The sequence below is a fragment of the Thalassophryne amazonica genome, chromosome 4 (assembly GCF_902500255.1).
Source record: "Thalassophryne amazonica chromosome 4, fThaAma1.1, whole genome shotgun sequence".
NCBI classification, from domain to species: domain Eukaryota; kingdom Metazoa; phylum Chordata; class Actinopteri; order Batrachoidiformes; family Batrachoididae; genus Thalassophryne; species Thalassophryne amazonica.
In genome coordinates, this window is record NC_047106.1 from 62133563 (window position 1) to 62160873 (window position 27311).

At 42.3% G+C, this 27311-nt stretch overlaps 1 protein-coding gene across 3 annotated transcripts in view; it reads right to left on the reverse strand.

Annotated features, from left to right (window-relative positions):
* The window catches only part of LOC117508293 (beta-galactosidase-1-like protein 2), a 104773-nt gene that overhangs the window by 43999 nt on the left and 33463 nt on the right, over positions 1-27311 (reverse strand). For all 3 annotated transcript variants that reach the window (XM_034167987.1, XM_034167988.1, XM_034167989.1), the window contains exons 8-13: positions 24219-24283; positions 22131-22209; positions 18121-18264; positions 11958-12038; positions 8930-9036; positions 2414-2560 (exon numbers count right to left, since the gene is read on the reverse strand). In XM_034167987.1, the coding sequence (XP_034023878.1) occupies positions 2414-2560; positions 8930-9036; positions 11958-12038; positions 18121-18264; positions 22131-22209; positions 24219-24283 (623 nt within the window). The remainder of the gene's footprint in view (positions 1-2413; positions 2561-8929; positions 9037-11957; positions 12039-18120; positions 18265-22130; positions 22210-24218; positions 24284-27311) is intronic.

Here is a 27311-nt window from a genome sequence, read left to right on the forward strand (position 1 = left end):
CATCGGACCGTTCCCCATCATCAAGGTCCTCAGCCCGGCCGCAGTGAAGCTGGCAGCTGCAGCTTCACTGCGGATCCACCCTGTCTTCCATGTGTCCCGTTTGAAACCCCGTCACACCTCTCCACTTTGCACCCCTGGACCTGCACCGCCTCCTGCCCGGATCATCGACGGGGAGCCGGCGTGGACCGTGCGTCGGCTCCTGGACGTCCGTCGGAAGGGCCGGGGGTTCCAATACCTGGTGGACTGGGAGGGGTACGGACCCGAAGAACGCTCCTGGGTGAAGAGGAGCTTCATCCTGGACCCAGACCTCCTGGCCGACTTCTACCGACGTCACCCGGATAAACCTGGTCGGGCGCCAGGAGGCGCCCGTTGAGGGGGGGGTCCTGTTGTGTGGGCCGCCAGAAGAGGAGGTACTGCTGGCCCACCACCACCAGATGGCGCCCTGCTTGGAGTGCGGGCTTCAAGCACGAGAGGGCGTCGGAGCAACGGAGAGTGACAGCTGTCATTCATCATCAGCACCAGCTGTCACTCATTCACCACATCACCATAAAAGCCGGACTACAACTCCACCTCCCCGCCGAGAAATCAGCAACCAAGAGGTACTCTTCTCTGTGGTAATTTTCTCTGCTAACATAACTCTTCCTTGCAGCCGCTTGCCCTGTGGTGTTCTTATCGGAGCTGGAGAAGGGCGTGACCGCGACGACTTCGCATCACGCGCTGTAGCAGATAAGTGGTTACACAGGAGATGCACGAGTGTGCGATTGGAGGTGGAGGTGCTCCCTCCCAAAAAGAACATTGACTGTGAGTGGACTACTGAGTGTGCGGATTCACACTCACCTGGATTTTCTCTGTTCTCTGCCAGCAGTACCAGGGTTGACAGCCGAAGGCAGAGGCCACCTGGGGACTCGGGACTTGGCGGCTCCGGTGTTCTTCAGGCCCGCTGGTGGTGGAAGCTGTGTGGGAATCGGCTCTTCTCTTGCCAGAGGTCTTCTATCTTCGAGCCTGCCCACACGTCACCTGGTGTCTCATTGGCAATCCATATCTCTGTCTGTATTCCGTTGTGTGTTTTCACAACATTAAATTGTTACTGGTTGGCTTGTCCATTGTCCGTTCCTTAGCGCCCCCTGTTGTGGGTCCGTGTCACGACACCTTCCCAACAGATATTCCACTGTTAAAGGAGTTTTTTTTTAATGAATGACGTGCGGACGGGTCCGCGCGTCGGGACGCAGCCGGCGCGGTGTGGCGGCACAGGAAAAACACCTCCGTGTTGATAACCATTTGTAAAATCCAGGCGGCTTTTGATGGCTTTCAGTGGAGTGAGTATATGAGAAATTGTTTAACAGCTGGGCATGTTCCAACTTGTCCTTAAGGCTTCCAACAGAGGTGTTTTTCCTGTGGCGGAGCGTCGCGGCGGCTGCGAGCCGATGCTGCAATCCGTCCGCACGTCTTCTCAGACAAAGGAATTCCGACGAGGGGCTGGACAACTCCTCCCACAAGGAGTGCTCACAGGGGAATGACATCACCGACAGGCGTGGAAAAACTCAAGCATGCGCACAAGGGTTCAAGCATGTCTGACGTAAAAACATATGAATGAAATCCATATAGTTTTTGAAAAAATAAAAAGGACCTATACTTTATTGACAGACCTCGTAAATGTAAATAAATATACTTGTGTCTGTAATGGTGTTTTTGACTCTCTATCACTTCTGTATAACTTCATATTGAAGTCATTCATACCAGTCAATCACAAATATTTTGCTGATCGATACATGCTTCAGCTCACCCATCTCGGCTTCTTGGTTGTTGAGACACACTAAAAAAAGGTCCTTTTTGGACCATGTTTTCCTTCAACTTGACCTTCCACCAAACTGATCCAAAATCTAATCTAATATTCCCACAATCTTTGAAGGAAATCTGTTTTTGATGCATCTTGTTCACAGACACACACACACCAGTGAAGCTATACCCTGCTTTGTTGCATTGCCAGGAACAGGGTAAATATGAACGATTTTAACTGCACATGAAAATAAAGTAACACTTTTTACTGTTACTGTGAAAGTACAGTATGAGAGAGTGACTGCTCAGCAGGAATTTGTTATCAGTTCATACTGTCAAAATTTGATATGTTTCGTCTGTCTAGCAACTAATCTGAACAGCAGGGCTGAAAGTGAAATGTAGTTTAATTTGTCTTTGCAGTCTGTCAGTTAACTATTTCAACATCACATTTCCTACAACATCAAACTTTTCTACATCAAACTTGTGAGTGTGCCACTTGTACTCCAAGTGTGGCAACCCACACGTGTTATCTATCAGACATCTCAGCCCTCTTGCAGGGAGCCGTGAACATTTTCTCACTGTGTGAATGTGTGATCAAGCACCGCCATGACACCGCCATCTGTCTTCTTATCCTCACCAGTGCTCTGTCTCTGATGTTGTTCTTGGAGTTAAGGGTTCCTCCACTGGTGATGTTGACTTCATACAAGGTGTAGCCATATGACTGACCATTGTTATTGTTGAGTGGAAGGTTTTCCATGTTCACTGGTGTCTTTGATTTCACAGGCTAGAAATTATAGATGAAAAAGAGTTTAATCAGAATCAGAAAAGTTTTATTGCCATATGAGTGAACAAGTTCACATTAGGAAATTGCTGCGGTACTTGGTGCTAACATTAAAAAAAAAAAAAAAAAAAAAAGAGTAGTAAAACAAGTAATATGTAATAAAACTTAACACTATAGCAATGTTACAAATTCTACAGAATGTATGAGCTAAGATAAATAAATGGTGATGATAAATGGTGATAGCAACAATCTAGAGTTCTAAAAGTTCTTGTTGATGAGGCTAACAGCAGAGGGGAAAAAACTGTTCTTATGGCGTGAGGTTCTGGTCCGAAGGAACCGTAGCCTCCTGCCTGAGGGGAGGTCGTCAAAAAGACTATATCCAGGGTGAGAAGGATCAGCTCTGATCCGACCTGAATGCCCCAGTGTCCTGAAGGTGTACAGGTCCTGAAGAGATGGAAGGTTGTAGCCAATCACTTTCTCGGCAGAGCGTATAATGCGCTGTAGTCTCTGTATGTCCCTGGTGGTGGCTTGATGGACTCGATGATGGCAGTGTAAGACTGCACCATTATCCTTGCTGGCAGACTGAATTTCTTCAACTGCCGTAGGAAGTACATCCTCTGCTGGGCCTTCTTGACAACAGAAGTAATGGTGAACTCCCACCTGAGGTCCTGGGTTAGAGTGATTCCCAGGAAACAGAAGGTGTCACTATGGTGGTGGGGGTGTCTGCCAGAGTAATGATGGGGAGAGGGGCTGTGTTCTTCCTGAAGTCCACAATAATCTCCACTGTCTTCTTGGTGTTCAGCACCAAGTTGTTATAGCTGCACCAGGACACCAGTCGTTGTACCTCCAGCCTATAGGCGGACTCATCCCCATCAGAGATGAGTCCGATAAGGGTGGTGTCATCTGCAAACTTGATAAGCTTGACAGACTGGTGATCAGAGGTACAGCAGTTGGTGTACAGGGAGAAAAGCAGAGGAGAGAGGACACAGCCCTGAGGAGTACCGATACTGGTAGTCCGGGAGTGGAAGACATTCTTCCCCAGCCTCACGTGCTGCTTCCTATCCTTCAGGAAGTTGGCAATCCACCTGCAGGTAGAATCAGGCACGTTCATCTGGGAAAGCTTAGCCTGGAGAAGATCTGGGAGGATGGTATTGAAGGCAGAGCTGAAGTCCACAAACAGGATCCTAGCATAGGTTCCCGGGGAGTCCAGATGCTGCAGAACGAAGTGCAAATCCAGGTTGATGGCGTCATCCACAGACCTATTGGCTCTGTAAGCAAACTGCAAGGGGTCCAAGAGGGAGGCCGTGAGAGATTTGAGGTGGGACAGAACCAGACGCTCAAATTACTTCATGACTACAGAAGTCAGTGCCACCGGTCTGTAGTCATTGAGTCCAGTGATCCTCGGTTTCTTGGGAACAGAAACAATGATGGAGGTTTTGAAACAGTCAGGCATGTGGCAAGCCTCCAGTGAGGAGCTGAATATGTCTGTAAACACTGGGGCAAGCTCATTAGCACAGTGTCTCAGAGTGGCAGGTGAGACACCATCTGGCCCAGGAGCTTTGTGAGCTTTTACGTTCCTAAACTGCTTTCGCACCTCATCTTCATAAATATGCAGAGCTGTGAGGGTGGGGAGAGAGGAGGGGGGCTCTGGGATGGAAGTCCTTGATATTGTGGGCTCCACTAAAGTGTGGTGGGTGGGGGAGGTGGGAGAGTGAATGTCCATGCTGGATGTGTTGCTGAGTATATGTTGCTGGGACTGGAGGAGGTGTAAGGGCTGTTAAACTGGCCATCAAAATGACAATAGAAGTCTATTTGTAGTTTGTAGGTCGTCTGTGAAGTAGGGGGTTTTAGGCTTGTAATTGGTAATCTGCCTAAAACTTTTCCACAGGTGAACCCAAAACATCTTCAGCAACTTGGAAATGTTCATGAAACCAAACCCTAAAATACACTGCATCCAGAAAGTATTCACAAAGCTTCACTTTTTCTACATTTTGTTATGTTACAACCTTGTTCCAAAATGGAGCATTCATTTTTCCCCTCAAAATTCTATTGACAACACCCCATAATGACAACATAAAGTTTTTTTTTTAAATTTGCATTCTTTCAACCTGGTTAGTCTCCCTGAAAAACATCCCCACAGCATGATGCTGCCACCACCATGATTCACTGTAAGGATGGTTTCCTCCCAACATGACGCCTGGCATTCACGCCAAAGAGGTCAATGTTTGTCTCATCAGACCAGAGAATTTTGTTTCTCATGGTTTGAGAGTCCTTCAGGTGCCTTTCAGCAAACTCCAGGCAGCCTGCCATGTGTCTTTCACTAAGGAGTGGCTTCTGTCTTGCCACTCTACCATACAGGCCTGATTGGTGTATTGCTGCAGAGATAGCTGTCCTTCTGGAAGGTTCTTCTCTCTCCACATAGGAATGCTGGAGATCTGGCAGAGTGACCATCGGGTTCTTGGTCATCTCCCTGACTAAGGCACTTCTCCCCCAATCGCTCAGTTTAGACGGGTGGCTAGCAGCTCTAGGATGAGTCTTGGTGGATCCCAACGTCTTCCATTTACAGATGATGGAGGCCACTGTGCTCATTGGGACCTTCAAAGCAGCAGAAATGTTTCTGTTCCCTTCCCCACATTTGTGCCTTGAGACAAATGTGCAAAAATACTTTTTTCACGATGTCACTATGGGGTATTATGCATAGAATTTTGAGGAAAAAATTAAATTAATCCATTTTGAAATAAAGCTGTAACATTACAAAATGTGTAAAAAGTGAAGCGCTGTGAATACTTTCTGGATGCACGATACCTAAATAAAACTGGCTGTCAAAGTGAAGATTTGCATTAACAATAATCCTTACATTGAGTGTGTCTAATTACTTATAGCCTCACAAAATAGAGGGACTACTCTGTATATAAAAATTGCTGTAAATCATAAATGGCTAGTATTTGTTGAACCCCTTGAATCACAGTGCATCCAGAAGTATTCACAGCGCTTCACCTTTTCACCATTTTGTTATGTTACAGCCCCATTCAAAAATGGATGAAATTAATATTTTCCTTTGTCCAAGATGGAACTTGAGATTCTGTCTATGAAAATCACGCACAGAATCAATAACAAGGAACAAGCCTAATCATAAGTAAAATCCTTCTGTCCAGGATATTGATACACCTCTCTTTGCAGTTATAGAAAGGTTGTATATCCCCTACACAGGGACCAGACACCAAAAATTCCTGTAGTATCTTTCATAAGACATCTTGAAAGAGGTTCATGTAGACTTGACAGTCTCCTTTGTGGCACATTTGTTGAGCCTTCCAAGGCAAGCAGAGAAATATGATCATCTTAGTAACTAGTATAAACTCAGTGTCCTTTTTAAAAAAATAAAAAAAGCCTCTCCTATTGCCAGTTCACAGGTAGTGTTGCTAATCTCCAGGTGACACTGAAGACACATAATTCAAGACCATCCAACAGTACCCAGAGCCTTCAGCGTTCTTGTCTGGCAAAGCATTTCTTTTATTTAGCAATAATCCTTGACATACCCTTGGGTGCTGCATGTGCGCTACATAACACAATGAACACTCCTTGCTATGACACGATTAACCACCTACCTTGTTTACACAAACAAACCCGAGAAATCCCACAATTCACACCCCGAAAGCTCTGAAGAAATAGTGCGCTTTTTAAATGCTGGTCAGGGGCAAAGCAATTGTTGCCTCACAGGGAAAAATGTTATTACAACAAAGAGTGAATAATTAATGGCAACTGCCAGACATGGTATGTCTGTTTTGAATATAAATGTTCCTGAAGTGAGTCATCTAAATTGTAGACTGGAAGGCATGAAATGATGGATTATTATATTATTACAATGGATTATTTGCTGTTTGATCAGCAACAGTGATTCTTTATATACACACTAAAATTACAACAACATGCTTAAAGTCAGGCAAAGTTAGACGACTATACGGAGTACATGGTGAATTGTGGTGATCCAAGAATGATCATTAGTTGTGAGTAATCTGGTCAAATAGCATCCAGAAACATGAGCTTAGGTTGGTTACAAAAATGTTTCATTGTTACTCGTGGGTAGAAGTGATGAGTGAGCGTGCACTTCACCTGATAATAACTGCAAATGCTACTGTGGAGGAGGTCTGTATTTACTTCTGTATTTCCGCACATGAGAAAAATTACAGGCAATCAAAAACAAAGAGGCTCTTTGAGGCATTGCCCTGCCAACTTTCAACAATGCGTTATTTCTGCTGGTCAGTGAAAGAGGTCAACTACAGAAAGGTAATGCTGTGGGCTGATGAATATTGATGGATGTTCTGATTATAGTGCTTGAGAAGCTGTGTGAGGAGTCACAGTGTTTGTGATTGTGATTGTCCTGAATCAAGACCAAGATCCAGACTTTCAATGAATTCCTGGACTTGGATGTCAAAAATATGCCTGCATGTTGAAATTGTGGAGATTCACTTATCTCTAAAGTGACTTTCATATCTTTGGATCCTTAGCCTTTGATTTCAAGACACACCTTGACACTATTACAGACACCCATGGGATGCGTCTTGGGGCAGCTATGTTGTAATTTGGCGCTCTATAAATAAAATGAACTGATCTGAATTGAATTGACACCTGTGGCAAGTTGAGAGGGAATTGAAGCAAGGACATTCTGGTCATCATCACCACCTCTAATCGAGGGCTGGGAATGCACTGGTTGTCTGCCATCCAACTTTAAGGGTCTGCTGATAACATATTAAACTTTTTTTTTTTTTAAGTCCTTTACCATCTCATGCCCTTCTGTCTAAGTATGTTGGCTTCTTTTGTGTGCCCTACATAAAAAAATAAGTAAGCAGGTTTTTGAGCCTTTGCACTGGGTGCTGACTTTGTGGAGCAGGTTTCCAGCAGATATGAGAAGGTCCACTACTGCTGAAACCTTTAAGGTTAATCTTCAAACATATTTATTATCTGCTGCCTCAAATTTGGACGTTGTTGTATTTCATGCCATTTATATTTGTTGGATGTTTGATATGTTTATAGATTGTTTTTTTTTTATATATATATATATTTAGACTTGTCTTTTATGCTGTTTTATTTATTTTCTTCCTGAGATACATTGATTTTTACCCAAGGCCATCAAATACGGCCATTGGGTATTGTGAAGACTGCACAGGGTATTGTGAAGAATGGACTTATGCAAAGACTGGACAACAATAGGACTGGACTCTGCATAAGTCCAGTCCTATTGTTGCCAGAGTCTTCAAATTCACAGGGAACATTCTTGGGACACAGACCATGAATACGTTCAAAGATAACCTTGACCTATTTTAAGAGGTTAAAAAGTCACATTTTGTTTCATTCTGTTCCCTTTTTTGAGGGGAGGGGGTGACATCCAATCAGAGTAGAGCAGCACTGTGACGTCTGTGGCTGGTCTAGCTAGCTGCAAACTCTGTTTCGTTTGTGTGTACATATAACCTCTTTGTTATATGTTATGTAAAAGCTAGCGAGAAATAAACACTTCTAAAACATAAAATGCTGTTTTTGGAACCTGATAATGCCTCTGAAGTGATTTACAAGACATTTCACGGACATTAGCATGGTGACGTCACATGAACATGTAAAAATTGTACAAAAGACAACAGGATCTTAATAATTAATGTAAATAATGAATGTATAATGATTTTTATATATATATGTATATACATACACACGTCCACTGGGATACAATTAAACAACTGCAAATTATAAAGAAGACAATGCCCATATGGCCGAGGGTATTTTAGCATTGCATTATATTTAGATAATTTTAATACAAACCTACCAAATAAACCTTACATGATGCACATTCATTGCTGTAATAAATCCTATTTATTTGAAATGCATAATCCTCAGCTTTATGTATTTAATATTAAGAAAATATAATTACTCTAACAGGTAACATAATTATTATGCAATTCAAACAATATAATTTATGCATTTTAAATAAATACTGTCATTATTATTGATTTAGAGTAATTAGATTTTATTAATACTAAATACTTAAAGACCCCGAGATACTTAAACTCCTCCACTTGAACCAAGGACACTCCACCGACCTGAAGAGGGCAAAGCACCTTTTTCCGGTCAAGAACCATGGCCTCGGATTTGGAGGTGCTGATTTTATAATTACTCTAAATCAATAATAATGACAGTATTTATTTAAAATACATAAAGTATATTATTTGAATATATTTTAATTTTTATTTATGTAATAAAATTACATAAATCTTAAAAGTTAGGGTTAAATATTCCTTTTGAGTGTATAATGCTTGCTGGTTGAGAAATGTTACACAAAGATTTTATTAGTTTTGTAGTTGAATGTGGACACAGTTGGTAGTTTACCTTGTGTGTGTATTGCAGACTGTCCCACAGTGACAGGTGTTTCTGCATGACAATAGGCTGGTATGCCACCTTCTCGTGAACAAAGGGTAGTTCAGGGAGACTGTCATCTGAAAATTAAGGGGAAAAAGAGGGTTAACGTTATATAGTATTTAGACCTTCTTATCTGGTTGCCAGGCTGTTTAAGGACTTCAACCCAACCCTGCCATAAAGCACACTGCATTCTTCAACAGATATCAGCTTGTGAATCACTCAATACCAATCATAAAGGTAAGCTGTCACTTGGAAGTGCTTTGAAGCAGTGAATAACAATTTGCCCTCGACAGCAGCAGCATTATGTTTACACTCCGTGACAAGCAACAGTCTCTTGACAACAGTTAACAGTTGTAGCTGAAGTCCTTTGCCTGCTTTTAAATGCATTAAAGCATGCAGCAGTTTCTCTGTTTTTTTTTCTGGAAAGAGTTTGACAGTGGTGCTTTATAAGTGGGAGCGCCTTCATGCCTCACACACTTAAGACCATCTTTAAGCATGATGGCCAACGCCTTCCTCCTGAAATTGGTCTCTACAATAGCTAGAAGCTACTGCATGTAACATTGGTGATGTTTATTAGGTGCCAAACCTCAGTATGAAATATTGTGGAATGAATCTAGAGAAGGTGTTTGTCTGGGGTCAGAAATTCCTGAGTCTTGGTGAATTGGATTTTTCTCTCCCAACAACAGAGCTCATATCATCAATAAGAAACTTGGCATAACTTAGAGAACATGATATGATTAACTACTGGGTGTATTTGACATTTGACTCCTTTTACAAAGAATTATGACTGAGGTATTTGGAAAAGGCATTTTAAAAATATCTCAGAGTATTAAATGCTAAGGCTATCAGGTGGAATCTGGCTCACTGTCAGTACACTGTGTGTGTGTGTGTGTGTGTGTGTGTGTGTGTGTGTGTGTGTGTGTGTGTGTGTGTGTGTGTGTGTGTGTGTGTGTGTGTGTGTGTGTGTGTGTGTGTTTAGATTAGATTAGATAGAACGTTGTGTGTGTGTAGCAGTTACTAACATTCTGCAGGCCAGTGGTTCCCCAATTTATATCGAAGACTGAGACCCCCCCCCATCCCCAAGCCCACACTACACTACAAAAACACACATTACAAAAGGATAAGACCATTAATTAATATTTTTGTTTGCTTGTGGCAAAATTAACTTTAAACATATGTAACATTATAATTTTTCCTTCTTTTCTCTTTAATTAATCCTAAAAACAAACCAAAAAACAGGTCTTTCTAATTACTGTTGATTGTCCACTAAGAGTTATGAGGACTTTATGTAATGTGCACTAATTGTGAAAATCTTAGGGCCCCTTCACACATAACACAATTGAGGCTGAATGGCGCACGAAGGAGGAGTCAAATGCCACGCGTGAAAAATTTGAGCCACCACAAACGCCTCCTACAGCTGTCGCAACAACCATTCGCGCACACCAGCGGGCGAAAGACAGCGAGTGCCGTGCGAGTGCCCATTCTACTCCTCTCTCGGCAGGTGTCGGCCAAATTCCAGGTGCCCAACAGACCATCTAAGAAGTACGTCCAGTATTTCTGTTGAGAGAAATTTTACTAATATTTAATTTATATATTAGCATCATTACCACTAATTAGCAGGTATTGGTGATGTTAATAATAATAATAATACATTTTATTTAAAAGTGCCTTTCAAAACACTCAAGGACACTGTACAGGACAAATTAAAAAACAAAGATAAAAAAAAGAAACAGAGAAGCATATATAGAACTGGAGGCTGTAGAGTCATGAGGTATGTGAGATCATGAGGTGTGTGTAGTCATGTGATGTGTGTGGTCATGTGGTGTATGTGGTCGGGTGGCATGAGCAATCATGAGGAGAGTGTAGTCGTGAATTATGTATGGTCATGCTGTATAGGATTGTCTGAACAGGTGAGTTTTGAGTCTGGATTTGAAGAGGGGAAGGGAATCAGTGTTGCAGAGGTCAGCTGGGAGTGAATTCCAGAGCTGGGGAGCAGAGCGGCTGAAGGCTTTGCCCCCCATGTTATCTCCATTTATTCCACAGTTACTGAGGCAGTATTGTGGTCATAGATTTATACCTGCACCCAAGATACCAGTTATGAAAACCACCAGCCAGTGGGCAGAAAATATGCATTATTCAAACATCCTCACCACAGTTAGACTTCTAGCATTAGCTTGTTTGGTAACTTGAAGTTGGTACAAGTTCTGGCTTAATTCTTCCCCCCAGATAACAGTATTTGTTTTATATATATTATATATATATATATATATATATAATATATATAATTCAGCTCTGCCAACCAATGGCAGCACGCAGCAAATGAATGGTTAAAAAACAAAGCATACTGGGTTGTGTTTCAAGAGCTATGGTGTTGCCAGTGATTAGTGTTGATATTTGTTGAATGAGGCCGTCTTTTTTGTAAAAATACAGGCATAGGCCAAAGGTAACTGACACATTGTGTGGGATTTGACAGCCAAACAGCAATAAACTATCAAGCTGATCTAATTAAAGAATGATGTCATGGGTTGGTGATCGCTGAGTGAAATACAAAATCTTTTCAGACTCACTCTCACATCCAGGCCAGTGCTCACTACACTGCAAAACATAATGAAAAATTAAGCATAAGCAGCCTTTCAAATGCTCTTCAATCATCGGAACACTGGACAAATCATTACTATGTCATGCTGGATGCGCTCCCAGACTGCCAAAACCTACTACTGACCACGAAACACTTGAGACTTCTGGACCCAACCACAAAACAATTGCTAAACAAACAGAGGAAGGCACCAAGCTTGACACAAGGCCGGTGTGTAATTTTCACAATGGGGTGTAATTGAACATCTCTGGACAGAAATATGAAACAAGCATATAATCCGTGCTTGTAACCATATGCAGCGTTATCTGGCTTTAGCCAACACAACGCAGGTTCTACGAGAACAATTAACTTCAGTGGGCAGATAACATAATACCCATCTCGGATACAGTGTGCAACACTCACTGTGATAGCGGCCGAATAATTTCCTCAGAAGATGGTACTTGCTGGTGTAATCTCCAGCCTCGGATAAAGGAGCATCGTAATCTGAAAGATAAGAGCCAGAGAAACAAGAATGCCACTTTAACATAGATGTATTAACCATGCTCCCCTATCAAACATCTTCAGACATCACTGCAATGCGCCACATTTTTGACTATCTTGATACAGTATTGTGACTTTTTAAGGAAAAATGCAACACGGGTAGGAAGACTGCTGAAGGTCAGAAGTGCCCATCCATGCTGCAGAGATTTTTTTATGGACTTTTTGCTGAAGAAAGAGGTACTTACCCATGTTAAGTACCCCAGAGCATGACATAAAACATATTGCATTTACATTCCCGGTGCATTTTATTAGGAAATGAATTCATTAAAGTACACTATTCACAATCCAAAGCAGCATAAAGTCAGGAACTCCACAGTAGCAATAGTGCCTCCTATTGCTATTTAAAATATCATATGCAGGCTTACCCCCAATCTCAATTCTCTTTTGTACCCCTTCCCTTTCCCCTTGGGCCATGGCCGTACCCCTACCCCTACGCCTACACCTTTAAAACAAGGGGTAAGGCGAAGGGGTATGCCTCTAGCCCTATGAATTGAGATGCCCCTCTGCCTTAGGAGAAAAAAAAAACTGCCTGTGTCAAACTGCCGTCTTCCCTGTTTATTAACATGGCAACCAAAACGCAACTTGTTGCAGTAGCCTGTTTGCTCTTTTTTTTTTCTCTCACCTTTCTGTGTAAATGCAAAGAAATAGATCGCAGATTTCTTCGATGCATCGCAATCATGTCATGTTAATTGATTTAATTAATTCGTAACTTATAATAATAAATAGTATTAATAATTAATTAATTAGTAATTAATTAATGTTGATACCAATAATGAATCAATAGTTGTAATAATGTCTGATTAATCATTAATTGATTGATTAGTAATTAATTAATTAGCAATTAAAATAAACAATTGAAATATATCAGTCTGTGTGCAATGAATGTATACATTATATAAGTTTCACTTTTTGAATGTAATTACTGAATAAACTTTTTCATGATATTCTAATTATATGACCAGCACCTGTACGTATGTTATGGGCTGCATCTAATTCTGTTAACCTTATATTTCTTTTTCAAATTCTCCCATATTTTGCATCCAGCCCTATTTCCTTTAGAAATTTCCTTGACAAATAATAGCAGTCTATTAGGACGTCAGGTTATGTGTTACACATATACATGTGTGTGTATACATTTTCCAATTTACTCCCATTGGTGAAACTTCTCATTTTCTGCCTGAAAGCTTATTAGGAGACAAGTGTGCTCAGGGCTCCCTGTTTATTTACAAGATACACACACGTTACAGACCTTGAAATCCAACAGCAGGGATTGATATTATCCAAAGATTTATGAACATACAAATTAACGTGCTTATCCTTTATCATGATTTTCTCCACTGTGAGAAATAAAAGTGTCTTATCGTAGCGTTCGTGTGTATATGCATTATAACACCTCAGTGCACAAGCGAAGTTACGATATTCTTCAGAACAACAATATACGCAACATGCATCCAGCAGCATGTTGCTGTCATAGGCAACTGCCTGTAAAGTTTTTTTAGCAAGTTATAACTTTCTAAATAGCATAATTTGTAATGAAAGCCGCTTTGTTTGTTTCTTTGGAGACAGCAGTAAGCTCCTACCAGTCATAGCTTTCTGTCTGCTACAAAACATGTAACAGGCAGGCACTAAAGTCTTTGACTGACTTTACAGATGTTTTTAACCGTTAAGCTTTATCCACTTGCCTGCAAAAATATGTTAGCGGTCTAAAAGTAATCAGAACTTCGTACCACCTCTACAAGGAGGTACTCAAATATGTCAAAGTTCTCACCAGATAAAAGGAATTTTCGATCATTTTGAAAATCTTACCAAAGCTGAACAAGACCATGACACAAAGAAGGAATATCCAGGTGTCACATATTGAGATTTTGTCATACTGAATTTGTTATCACACATGCACATGACCGGAAAACTTGCTCATGTGCACTACTGGAAAACAGATGTTTGCCACTTCTGCTGCTGTGTGATTGGATGTGTGTGGCTAGTTGCAACTGAGAAACAAATTCAGCATTGTTTTTGTGTGTCATCATGGGCGCCATTGTGGACCATTTAAGGGTTTTCAAGGTATGGACAAGTTTCAAACCATGACATTCCAGGATGAAAATGAGACTGGTGTCTACCTATAAGCACTGAAACAATACTGTTGAAAATGAGAAAAAAAGTGAAGAAACATTTATGGTTTCCAATTTGTCTTCTTCCAGACAGTGCTAATTTGTTCAACAACTTGTTAAAATGCATGAGAATCATTTCATGAATGTCAGAAATGCCTAAATATGAGCTATTAATTATAGGATCCAACAAACACCTGTAATTCTAATTATTTAAAAATATATAGATAACAAATATGATGACTTATAAATAAATATGAATACTTTCTATGAATATGAATAAATATGAATACTTTCTAGATGAGACTGGCGTTGTGTGTTCACCGCTCCTCTGTTTTTTCTCCAGTTTTCTCGTTTGTAACTTGGTTTTTAGTGGCTTGAGTGTCATTTTTTTTTATCTTTGGGTATGTACTTGACGTGGTTCTTGGTCATTCAGTGTGCATTTTTAACCATTTTTGATTGTTTAGTGCCTTTTTTGCGCTGTATAACGCCGCACTTCACTCCCTCGGCTAGCGCGATGCTAAGCTACTCTGCAGCTGAGCTACGGAGCCTGAACAACAACAATGTTCCTCGGGACATTCTCGCTATCAGAGAGCTTGGTTTGCTCTGCCGGCCTCGCTGCGTCCACAGAAGCTCCCGGAGAAAGTTTGTATTCCATCGGACTGGGTCGTCTGTGCCGGTTATCTGGTCAGCTAAGCACATCGGCACTCGGCGCCCACGTCATCAGAGCGCTGCAGCTTCTGGGACTTGTAGTCCTGATGTGACGACAGCGGTTTCTGACACTCTCCGGGCACTGGACGGAAAATGTGGAGTCGATTTTAAGCTACTCAGGCCTATTCAAAGACGTCAGTCTGTCAAACCGACAGAAGTCTTCAGTTTGGGTCTCATTAACATCAGATCACTGTCCTCAAAATCCCTGTTGATCAATGATCTAATTATGGATCATCACTTGGACATGATTGGGTTATGTGAAACCTGGCTCAAACCCACAGCTCTTCTTCCTCTGAATGAGGCCTGCCCACCAGGGTACACATTTGGTCACGTCTCGTGGTGCAAAGCAAGGCGGGGGTGTTGCTTTTATTTATAAATCCAGGTTTACCTTCTTGACTGTTGGGGGTCATAAATATAATTCGTTTGAGCAACTGACTCTCCGCTCTGCTCATGATGCTACATATTGTCAGGGTCAGAAGTATGGAAATCAGTCATGTGATTTTGTCACTGTTTATAGGCCTCCTGGCCCATATTCTGAATTCTTAGATGAATTTGGTGTGTTCATCTCTAACCTGTCAGCTAGTGCAGACAACATTTTGATTATTGGTGACTTTAACATTCATATAAATAAGCCCTCTGATCCCCTTTGCAAGTCATTTATGGAACTTGTGGATGCGTTGGGATTCCAGCAATGCATTCAGGATTCAACGCACATTAGTGGAAATACCCTTCATTTGGTTCTCACACGTGGCCTTGCTGTCACGAACATTGACATTTTACCTCTTGCCTCTGTGGTCTCTGACCACTCATTTATTAGGTGTGCATTTATGTTGCTGTGTTTAGTGGACCAAAAGCCTTGTCTATCTCTGCGGTGACGCATGAATCCCTCAACTATGACTGAACTCGAAGCCAGACTGCCTGAAATTTTGGCTTCAGGGTTGGAGAATATTCAATCAGTGGACAGTCTTGCGGATGGCTTGAATTCAACGTTCAAGGCTACACTGGATAAGGTTGTGCCTCCTCTTTTAAGGCCACGCCTTCCCAAGGCATAGTCACCTTGGTTCAGGTGGTTACTTGCGTGACCTTAGGCAGAAGGCTCGAGGTTTGGAACGGAAATGGCGTAGTTCTAAATTAGAGGTGTTCCACCTTGCATGGCGTGCTGCTGTCTTAGATTATAAGCAGGCACTACTGGCTACAAAGCGTGCCTATTATTCTGATTTTATCAATAAAAACAAGCATAACTCAAAGTTTTTGTTTGAAACTGTAGCATTTCTCATTCATGGATAGCCACCTGTTATTCACTTTCCCTTTTCAGCACAGGACTTCTTGGACTATTTCGAGAAGAAAACTGAGGATATTAGGTTGAGCATATCTCAGCAGGCTTTGGTCCAACCACTGCACACTGCTATGGAGGTGGATGCGCCCACTGAGGTGTTACCCAGATTTACAGATTTTGATGGTATTTTGACGAAGCTCATGACGTCTACTAAAAGCACAACCTGTTTACTTGATCCTATACCAACAAAACTGTTTAAGGACCTGTGGCCCATTCTTGGACCAACTGTGCTGGAAATTATAAATCTCTCATTAATTTCTGGATCTGTTCCTAAATGTTTCAAGTCTGCAGTGATTAAACCATTACTTAAGAAATCCAATCTCGACCCTAGTGTATTGAAGAATTATAGACCGATATCAAATCTATCATTGTGTTCTAAAATCCTGGAAAAAGTGGTTTCGCGACAGCTCGTGTACTACCTCACTGAGAATAATCTTTTTGAGCCACTGCAGTCTGCTTTTAGAAAATATCACTCCACAGAGACAGCACTTACTAAAGTAGTGAATGACCTTTTGCGAGCAATGGACTCAGATACCACTACAGTCTTGGTGCTGCTGGATCTTAGTGCTGCGTTTGATACTGTGGATCATCATATTTTACTCAATAGGCTGGAGAATCACTTTGGGATTACTGGAACTGCTCTTGCATGGTTGACGTCATACCTGTCCAGTCGTTCTTACTGTGTATTGTGTAATGGCACCTCCTCTGATCGTAGGGACATGAAGTTTGGGGTTCCGCAGGGATCCGTTTTAGGCCCCCTGCTTTTTTCCCCTTTATGTAGCACCCCTTGGGAATATACTGCGGTGCTTTGGGATTCCCTTTCATTGCTATGCTGATGACATTCAATTGTACATGCCAATAACTGCTGGTAATCTCATTCACATAAAATCTTTGGAAGATTGCCTTGCATCAGTAAGAAGTTGGATGTCTAGTTTTAAATTCTGATAAGACTGAAGTTATGGTTCTTGGTCCAGCGAGGTATCGGCATCAATTTGATCAGCTAGCACTTAGCTTAGGTTCGTGTGTTATACATCATACGGATAAAGTGAGGAACCTTGGAGTAATTTTTGATCCTACGTTGTCCTTTGATCTCCACATTAGAGACATTACGAGGACTGCTTTCTTCCATTTGCGAAATATAGAGAAGATTCGGCCCATCCTGTCTATGGCTGATGCTGAGACTCTGATTCATGCATTTGTCTCTTCTAGATTGGACTATTGTAATGCTCTATTTTCTGGCTTACCGCAGTCCAGGATTAGGGGTCTTCAACTGGTTCAAAACGCTGCTGCCAGACTTTTGACACAAAGCAGAAAGTTTGACCACATTATGCCCGTTTTGGCGTCCCTGCACTGGCTTCCTGTTCCTGCAAGATCGGATTTTAAAGTACTGTTATTAGTTTATAAAATTGTTCATGGACTTGCACCTCCCTATCTGGCTGACGTGGTAAGCCCCTGTGTACCGGCTCGGGCCCTGCATTCTCAGGGTGCAGGACTTCTGTGTGTTCCAAGGGTGAATAAAAAGTATGCCGGTCACAGAGCTTTCTCCTACCGTGCCCCAGCTCTGTGGAACAATCTCCCAGTACACATTCGGCAGTCGGATACTGTGGAGACTTTTAAGTCACGTTTAAAGACTCATTTGTTTTCCCTGTTTTATCATTAGTGTTATGATGTGTTTTTATTCTTGAATTCTTTTATGGTTGTCTTTCTTTTATGGTCATCTTTTTATTGTGTTTTAAATTTTTAATTGTTTTTTTATGTTGTGTGAAGCGCCTTGAGACAATTTCATCGTGAATTGGCGCTATATAAATTAATAAATTTGATTTGATTCTACTGGCTCTACCAAGGTCACTGCACAAATTTCTGTTTTACTTACCATAGCTTGTTATAACAGATGCTGTTGCTGGTGGTTGAAGGGGAAATGACCCACTCATGAAGCCAAAATTTGTCCCTCCGTGGAACATGTAGAGGTTGATTGACATGCCCACTTCAAGGATCTTTGTGACCACAGGCACCATGTCTTTTAAAAAATGAAGAATTAGATAAATGTGACAAAATACATGGAATGAATTGCATAACTAAGTTTTTATGATACAACCACTTGGGGAACTAGTAAATAACATCTAGACAGCTAAAAATTAAATGCCACGAGGAACAAAATGAAAAAAAAAGAATCTATTTAAATTTAACAAGCCAGAGCCATCATTTTAATAATCCACTGCCCTCAGTTGCACTTCAGTTGAAACACAGATGGACCTCAGTCACACATCCTATTACAGGTTCCTCTAATTCATTACAGCACTCATGCCAACAAAATATTGCCTACCTCTTTGCAGAAATTAGCTACTGATATTTTCTAGAGAACATAGCAGAGATAGTAATTAAGAATTGTAATTGGATTTTAGCACTCAAATTGAACCGAGTTTATGGATTTGGATTAAGGGCATGTACGTCTCCATGAATAAAAACTGAACAGGCTGAGTGACAAGGTTGGACTTGAAGGGTGTCATGGTAAAAGTGACCAACTGTGACCAACTGCTGAGTGCGTTACAGTCTGCAGAGCACCAAACTGCCAAAGACAGGAATTCTCACTGAATGTTCCAGCATTCACTTCACAGCAGTGACACTTTCTGCAAAGCGACAGTTCTTCTTCTTCTCCCTTTATAACCGAGGAACAAAATTATAACTGCCGACCCTTTCCATTTAGAACATATCAAACTGTGGATGGCTGCAGGGACTGACAGGAGCAAAAACCAAGCTGCAGGCTCTGCGACTGAAGTAAGATGTTTCTGAATAACCTCAATGTGGTCATAGTGCCGCACATTAATGACAGTTGGGGAACAAATGTGCTAACACTTTAGAGACCATGGAAAATTGATTAAAATGAGGTATTTCTATTTAATTCATCAATGAATATATATATATATATATATATATATATACACAACCCCTGGCAAAAATTATGGAATCAGCGGCCTCGGAGGATGTTCATTCAGTTGTTTAATTTTGTAGAAAAAAAGCAGATCACAGACATGACACAAAACTAAAGTCATTTCAAATGGCAACTTTCTGGCTTTAAGAAACACTATAAGAAATCAAGAAAAAAAATTGTGGCAGTCAGTAACAAAATATGGACTCACTCAATTCTGAGGAATAAATTATGGAATCACCCTGAAAATTTTCATCCCCAAAACTAACACCTGCATCAAATCAGATCTGCTCATTAGTCTGCATCTAAAAAGGAGTGATCACACCATGGACAGCTGTTGCACCAAGTGGACTGACATGAATCATGGCTCCAAAACGACAGATGTGAATTGAAACAAAGGAGAGGATTATCAAACTCTTAAAAGAGGGTAAATCATCACGCAATGTTGCAAAAGATGTTGGTTGTTCACAGTCAGCTGTGTCTAAACTCTGGACCAAATACAAACAACATGGGAAGGTTGTTAAAGGCAAACATACTGGTAGACCAAGGAAGACATCAAAGCGTCAAGACAGAAAACTTAAAGCAATATGTCTCAAAAATCGAAAATGCACAACAAAACAAATGAGGAACGAATGGGAGGAAACTGGAGTCAACGTCTGTGACCGAACTGTAAGAAACCGCCTAAAGAAAATGGGATTTACATACAGAAAAGCTAAACGAAAGCCATAATTAACACCTAAACAGAAAAAAAACAAGGTTACAATGGGCTAAGGAAAAGCAATCGTGGACTGTGGATGACTAGATGAAAGTCATTCAGTGATGAATCTCGAATCTGCATTTGGCAAGGTGATGATGCTGGAACTTTTGTTTGGTGCCGTTCCAGTGAGATTTATAAAGATTACTGCCTGAAAACAACATGTAAATTTCCACAGTCATTGATGATATGGGGCTGCATGTCAGGTAAAGGCACTGGGGAGATGGCTGTCATTATATCATCAATAAATGCACAAGTTGACATTGATATTTTGGACACTTTTCTTATCCCATCAATTGAAAGGATGTTTGTGGATGATGAAATCATTTTTCAAGATGATAATGCATCTTGCCATAGAGTAAAAACTGTGAAAACATTCCTTGCAAAAAGACACATAGGGTCAATGTCATGGCCTGCAAATAGTCCGGATCTTAATCCAACTGAAAATCTTTGGTGGAAGTTGAAGAAAATGGTCCATGACAAGGCTCCAACCTGCAAAGCTGATCTGGTAACAGCAATCAGAGAAAGTTGGAGCCAGATTGATGAAGAGCACTGTTTGTCACTCATTAAGTCCATGCCTCAGAGACTGCAAGCTGTTATAAAAGCCAGAGGTGGTGCAACAAAATACTAGTGATGTGTTGGAGCGTTCTTTTGTTTTTCATGATTCCATAATTTTTTCCTCAGAATTGAGTGATTCCATATTTTTTTCCCTCTGCTTGGTCTAAAAAAGTAACCGTTACTGACTGCCACAATTTTTTTTTCCTGATTTCTTATAGTGTTTCTTAAAGCCAGAAAGTTGCCATTTGAAATGACTAGTTTTGTGTCATGTCTGTGATCTGCTTTTTTTCTACAAAATTAAACAACTGAATGAACATCCTCTGAGGCCGGTGATTCCATAATTTTTGCCAGGGGTTGGGCTCCAAGGGCTGTTGGTGCTTATCGCTGGATTCTATAGGCTAAAGAAGGAAGGAAGAAGGGCCTTTATTGTCATTGCACATACATACAACAAAATTTGTCCTCTGCATTTAACCCATCCTAATTACAGTTAGACACTATCCAACCACTGGGAGCAGTGGGAAGCCACAGTCTGGAGACCAACTCCAGATGTAGAGACTCTGTCCTGGTCAGGGGCAGAGAAAGGAGCAGACCCTAAATAAGCATGTTTTCTGAATGTAGGAGAAAATCAGATTTCCCGGAGGAGATTGTGTCACGGGGGCTGGAGCCTATACCTGCGGGCGTGATGCGGGGTACACCCTGGACAGGACATCAGTATGTTACAGGGCCACATATAGACAAACACATTCACACCCGCACACACACCTATGGACAATTTAAAGTTTCCATTTCACCTAACCTGCATGTCTTTGGATGTGGGAGGAAGACGGAGTACCCAGAGGGAACCCACACAAACACGGGGAGAACATGCAAACTCCACACAGAAAGGCCACAGGTGGGAATCGAACCCATGACTTTCTCACTGTGAGGCAACAGTGCTAACCACTAAGTCACAGTGTTGCCCCACATGAATGAATAAGTATAAAAACGTTGCATTTATCAGAATTCACAAATTCTACCTATTTAAGACAGCTCTTCTGCTTTGTTTTTTGTGTAGTTCCCCACAACCTGCCAAATATGCCTACTTTTTGCCTACGCCTTATGATTATATAGTTTATTGCTATATCTACCACCATAGCTGTTCTTAATGACCACCTTTGATGCTTTCAAAGTCCTTAATCATTTTTAACTATGTCAGTTTCTGTCCACCTCTTGGTTTTGGTGTATGTCCTTGCTTTCCTTCTTGCTTTTTTGCTGGTGCTTCTTCAGGCAACCTTAGTAGATGTCCATACCACAGTAGTTTTCTTTTTTATAGTCTTACTTCCAGTGGGTTACTTGTCTTGCTTCTTAAGTTGAATATTACAGATCTTATTTGGACACTTGATATCTAAGAATTTCTGTTGTTATTTCTCGAACATGATTAACGGCAACACCTTCTGAATAAACAACCACTTTTATGATCTAGATGATGACTGATAAAACAAGTTAATGATAACAGGTTGTCTCATAATTTCTGTTGAGATTTAAAATGTGTCCATTCTGCAAAGCATTAAAAAAGTCGATTTCAGGGTCTAACGGGAGAGCCAAAACAGAGATGCACTCAAATTTAGATGACTGTATGTGTGGATGGAGTTGACCCCCAGCTTACCCTCAGCAGTATATACATGATGAAGGTCCCCCCAAACGTCATACCAGCCAGACCAGTATTCCATCACCATTTTAGGCATCTGAGGTAAAGGAAAGGCCATGCACATTTGCTATTTTGGAATTCTCAACAAGGTAAACCTGAGTGACCTTCATAATTTCTTTATGCAGACTGTAATGACACAAACCTGGAACCAATTGCATTAAAGATGAACATTTCTTGCAAGTCTACAGGACCTTTATTTATATGAGTAAGAACTTCTCAATTATCATTTTGATCTCATCAGCTTATGCACTGGAAAGAGCAGTGATGAATAACTGTGTGTATTCACTGTAGGTTAGGGTAGGAAAGAGGGGGGTGGACTATCAGGCCAGCAGAGCGTCAGCCACAAATGGGCCCACTGCACCCCCAAAACAAACCTTCTTAGTTAGACCTTTTGGTACCCTTGATAAAGGATACCAGGTTTCTTAGCTTTAGTTTCCCAATCTGGTCAGGTTCCAAGATAAAGGAACCCAAAAACCTCTGCGTAAGTCTACCCCATGCTGGACACTGGCCCAAAAAAATGGAGAGAAGTCTCAGGTTCGTCCCCCCAAGCTGTACATGTACTGACCTGTTTCATTACCATTCTATGTCTGTTCAAGAGGTTGTGACCTCAGAGTCCCATCGACTGTACTTATTATACTTCTAGGCAGGCCAACTAGCTGCCTAGAAAACCTTATACCCCCATCACACATAGCCAGAATCATGCAGAATGGCGTCAGAATGACAAATCTGCACACATCCAAAAAGTGTCGGGTTTCAGTTCCAAAACGTTCTGACAGCCATCTGCGAGAGTCCGCATAGTTGGTCAAAATTGGGCGGTTGCACCGAGTGTGATGCACATGTTCAAAACCCTCCGGGTGCCGTCAAGATGGGACACCTATCCGACGGTGGTCCATGTGCAATCTGAGAACCATCTGACTGCAATTTGCATATTCCGATGGTGGCAAAACGGGATCCGAAACAATTTGAGCGCATATGAGGGTAACCTCGAGATGGGTCTGGCACGGCAAAGCCTGCCGGTATGACCTGCACGTGCCACGTATAATAATGGAGCACAAAGGAACTGTTGAAATGTATTTGGTACGCTTCATCATGATAATAAATATGAATTATTGTCATGTACAGTGAATGTGAACAGCGGCTATCAAACAGAAAGCATCATGCGCAACTGTGCGTACGCAGCCGCAAATCTGAAGAGGTTGTTATATCCACAATAGACCTTACAGTACACATATTTGTCCATTCTTTCCCATGGGCAACTTAAATAATGTGAACTATTGTCTCCATCATAACACGAGCAGCTGCGCCTCTCCGTGGTGGGCAGTATTGTGTCATTGCACGTGTCAGGCTTGGAGCTGAATGGATCTCTCCTTGTAATAAATGATCACGACATGGAACTGATATGACAAGTCGTGATAGCATTAATAAACATGAGTCTCACCTCCAACAACGGCCCAGGAGTGTTTCACAGCCTGTGGTTAAAATCCTCCCACTCGGCTGAATGATCATTTCAGCACTTTGGATGGCATCGTGCAGGTGTGGACAAGGTATGTGTTCTGACACGGCTGACCACATCTCTTTTCCTCCCAACTGTGTCGGATTATGGCAATATTTGCTGTGTCGGGCATGGTTCCTGCACATTCTTGCTATGTATGACAGGGGCTTTTTTACAACAATATTACATATCTCCCAGTGTATTAAGTGCCTGGGCACAGTCCCACACCAAAGCTGATGAGAAAAGTGACCCGTTAACGGCTCTTATACACACCTGACTAGCTGAGTAAATAAAAACTTTTTTACCCCTAAAGTTGAGGTTAATCAGGAGCTCCACACAACCTCAGCCTGAAAGATGGCAGTGTATCTGCCCAGTGCAAAGCTTGTTTCCTGTATCAGGCCGTCAGTTGTATGAACACTAAAGCTCTGTCTTTCGCCCGGAATAGTCAGTGTACACTTCAATGTGACATGCACTTCATGATGAGCCATATGGTTTCTCCACCTTTCAAAAATGAGCACAGATTAAACAATAACAAACAAATGAGGGTTACTTACATGATTTTCATCCAGAAATTTGATGTCATCTGGGTCAAATTTCTTAAAATTGACCGTATGTAGTACTACAAACAGAACAAAGCAGTATATTTACATGAATAAATTACAGGGGGAAAAGACACAGGTCAAGTCAGTTCACACAAATATTGAAAATGTTATACGAGTAGCCTAATTTAGAAATACTATACTTAAATGATTTTTGAACATATTTTGGCAGGCTAGATTTTCATGGGATTATCACCTTTTGAAGAAACTATTCAGGCCTTAAATGCAACTCTTCAAGAAACAAGGCATCAAAAGAAAGGACAGGGCTAAACCTTGGTGTGTTGAATATGCGATTAAATCTCAAGGTTATCCGGTGTGATTCTCTGCTTTCAAAGGGTAATTTTATACACATTTTCAATATGCAAATGTATGATGCTGTCCTGGTTCATGTTCTGGTGTTAGTTCTGTGACCTCTGGTTTCGATTCCATCCATCCATCCATTTTCTTCCACTTTATCTGGAGACGGGTCACGGGGGCAGGAGCTCAAGCAAAGCCACCCAGACCTCCCGATCCACAGACACCTCCCCCAGCTCCTCCGGGGGAACCCCAAGGCGTTCCCAAGCAGGCCGAGAGATGTAGTCCCTCCAGCGTGTCCTGGGTCCTCCCTGGGGCCTCCTCCCAATGGGACGTGCCCGGAACATCTCTCCAGCAAGGCGTCCAGGGGGCATCCGGAAAAGATGCCCGAGCCACCTCAACTGACTCCTTTCGGCGTGGAGGAGCAGCGGCTTGACTCCGAGCTCCTCCCGAGTGACCGAGCTCCTCACCCTATCTCTAAGGGAGCACCCAGCCACCCTGCGGAGGAAACTCATCTCGGCCACTTGTACTCACGATCTCGTTCTTTCGGTCATGAGCCAAATCTCATGACCATAGGTGAGGATCGGAACGTAGATCGATAGGTAAATCGAGAGCTTTGCCCCCTACTCAGCTCTCTCTTCACCACGACTGTCCGATACAGCGACCGCATCACCTGCAGATACTGCACCAATCCGTCTATCGATCTCACGCTCCATCCGTCCCTCACTCGTGAACAAGACCCCGAGATACTTAAACTCCTCCACTTGAGGCAAGGACACTCCACCGACCTGAAGAGGGCAAAGCACCTTTTTCCGGTTGAGAACCATGGCCTCGGATTTGGAGGTGCTGATCTTCATCCCGGACTCTTCACACTCGGCTTCAAACCGCCCCAGTGCACGCTGAAGGCCCTGATTTGACGAAGCCAACAGAACCACATCATCTGCAAACAGCAGAGACGAGATTCTGTGGTTCCCAAACCAGACCCCTTCTACACCCTGGCTGCGCCTAGAAATTCTGTCCATAAAAATAATGAACAGAACTGGTGACAAAGGGCAGCCATGGCGGAGGCCAAAGTGCACTGGAAACAGGTTTGACTTACTACTGGCAATGCGAACCAAGCTCCTGCTGTGGTCGTACAGGGACCGGATAGCCCTTAGCAAAGGACCCCGGACCCCGTACTCCCGGAGCACTCCCCACAGGGTGCCACGAGGGACACGGTCGAACGCCTTCTCCAGATCCACAAAACACATGTGGACTGGTTGGGTGAACTCCCATGAACCCTCGAGCACCCGATGGAGTGTGTAGAGCTGGTCCACTGTTCCACGACCAGGACGAAAACCACACTGCTCCTCCTGAATCCGAGGTTCGACCATCAGTTGAATTCTCCTCTCCAGTACTCTGGAATAGACCTTACCGGGGAGGCTGAGGAGTGTGATCCCCCTATAGTTGGAACACACCCTCTGGTCCCCCTTCTTAAACAGAGGGACCACCACCCCGGTCTGCCATTCCAGAGGCACTGTCCCTGATCGCCACACGATGCTGCAGAGGCGTGTCAGCCAAGACAGTCCCACAACATCCAGAGACTTAAGGTACTCAGGACGGATTTCATCCACCCCTGGAGCCTTGCCACCGAGGAGCTTTCTAACCACCTCGGTGACTTCGGCCTGGGTAATGGATGAGTCCGCCTCTGAGTCCCCAGTCTCTGCTTCCTCTTCAGAAGACGTGACGATGGGATTGAGGAGATCCTCGAAGTACTCCTTTCACCGCCCGACAACATCCCCAGTCAGGGTCAACAGCTCCCCACCCGCACCGTAAACAGTGCTGGTGGAGAGCTGCTTCCGCCTCCTGAGGCGTCCTGTGGTTTCAATTCCTACATGAAAATTCAGTAAGGTATATCTTATATATTACATTCCAATTCTAAGGTGGAACTATGCCAGTATACAAAGTTATATCTAAGTAAGTCCCTTTGGCTGCTCCCTTGTTTGCACTCGGGGTCGCCACAGCAAATCCAAGATGGATCTGCATGTTGAATTGGCACAAGTTTTACGCCGGATGCCCTTCCTGACGCAACTCCACATTACATGGAGAAATGTGGCAGGGGTGGGATTTGAATCCGGAACCTTCTGAACTGAAACCAAGTGCATTAACCACTTGGCCACCACCCCTTCTCCAGTATACAAAGGTATATCTAAATATCTAAAAAGGAAGAGTAAAATAGGAGAGTAGAAAAGAGTACAGTAGCGCCACTTAGGTGCCTGGTCTTGAGAACCAGTGATGGTAGGTTAAAAAGCTTTTTTTATCCCATGGGAACTCTCCCTACCCACCCAAGCAAAAGGTATATGTAATATAATAAGTAATAAGACATAAGAAGGATAAGACATCACAGGAGAAGATTGTAGTAAAGGTAATTAGTATGTAGACTAGTAGTGAAATCAAATATAGTTAGTAGGCTAAGCTGTAGAAGCAGAAGCTGTGAGTGTACTGGTATCTATCTAAAGTAACTCTGTTAGCATACTACAGGAAAATAAAAAGTATAATCATTATGCTACCAAATGGAAACCTAAGAACTTAGGTACGATATGTTGATTTATAGGCCCATATTCACAATCTCAGAGTCCTGTCAGAGCAAGGAATCTTAGTTTAAGAGTGATCCAGGAAGTGTCTGAGAGCAACTCTGAGCATGGAGGAGACAGAAACATTTATCTTTGTGAGGAGGTGGGGTTGACCCCATTGCCAGGTATGACACAGTCTTGT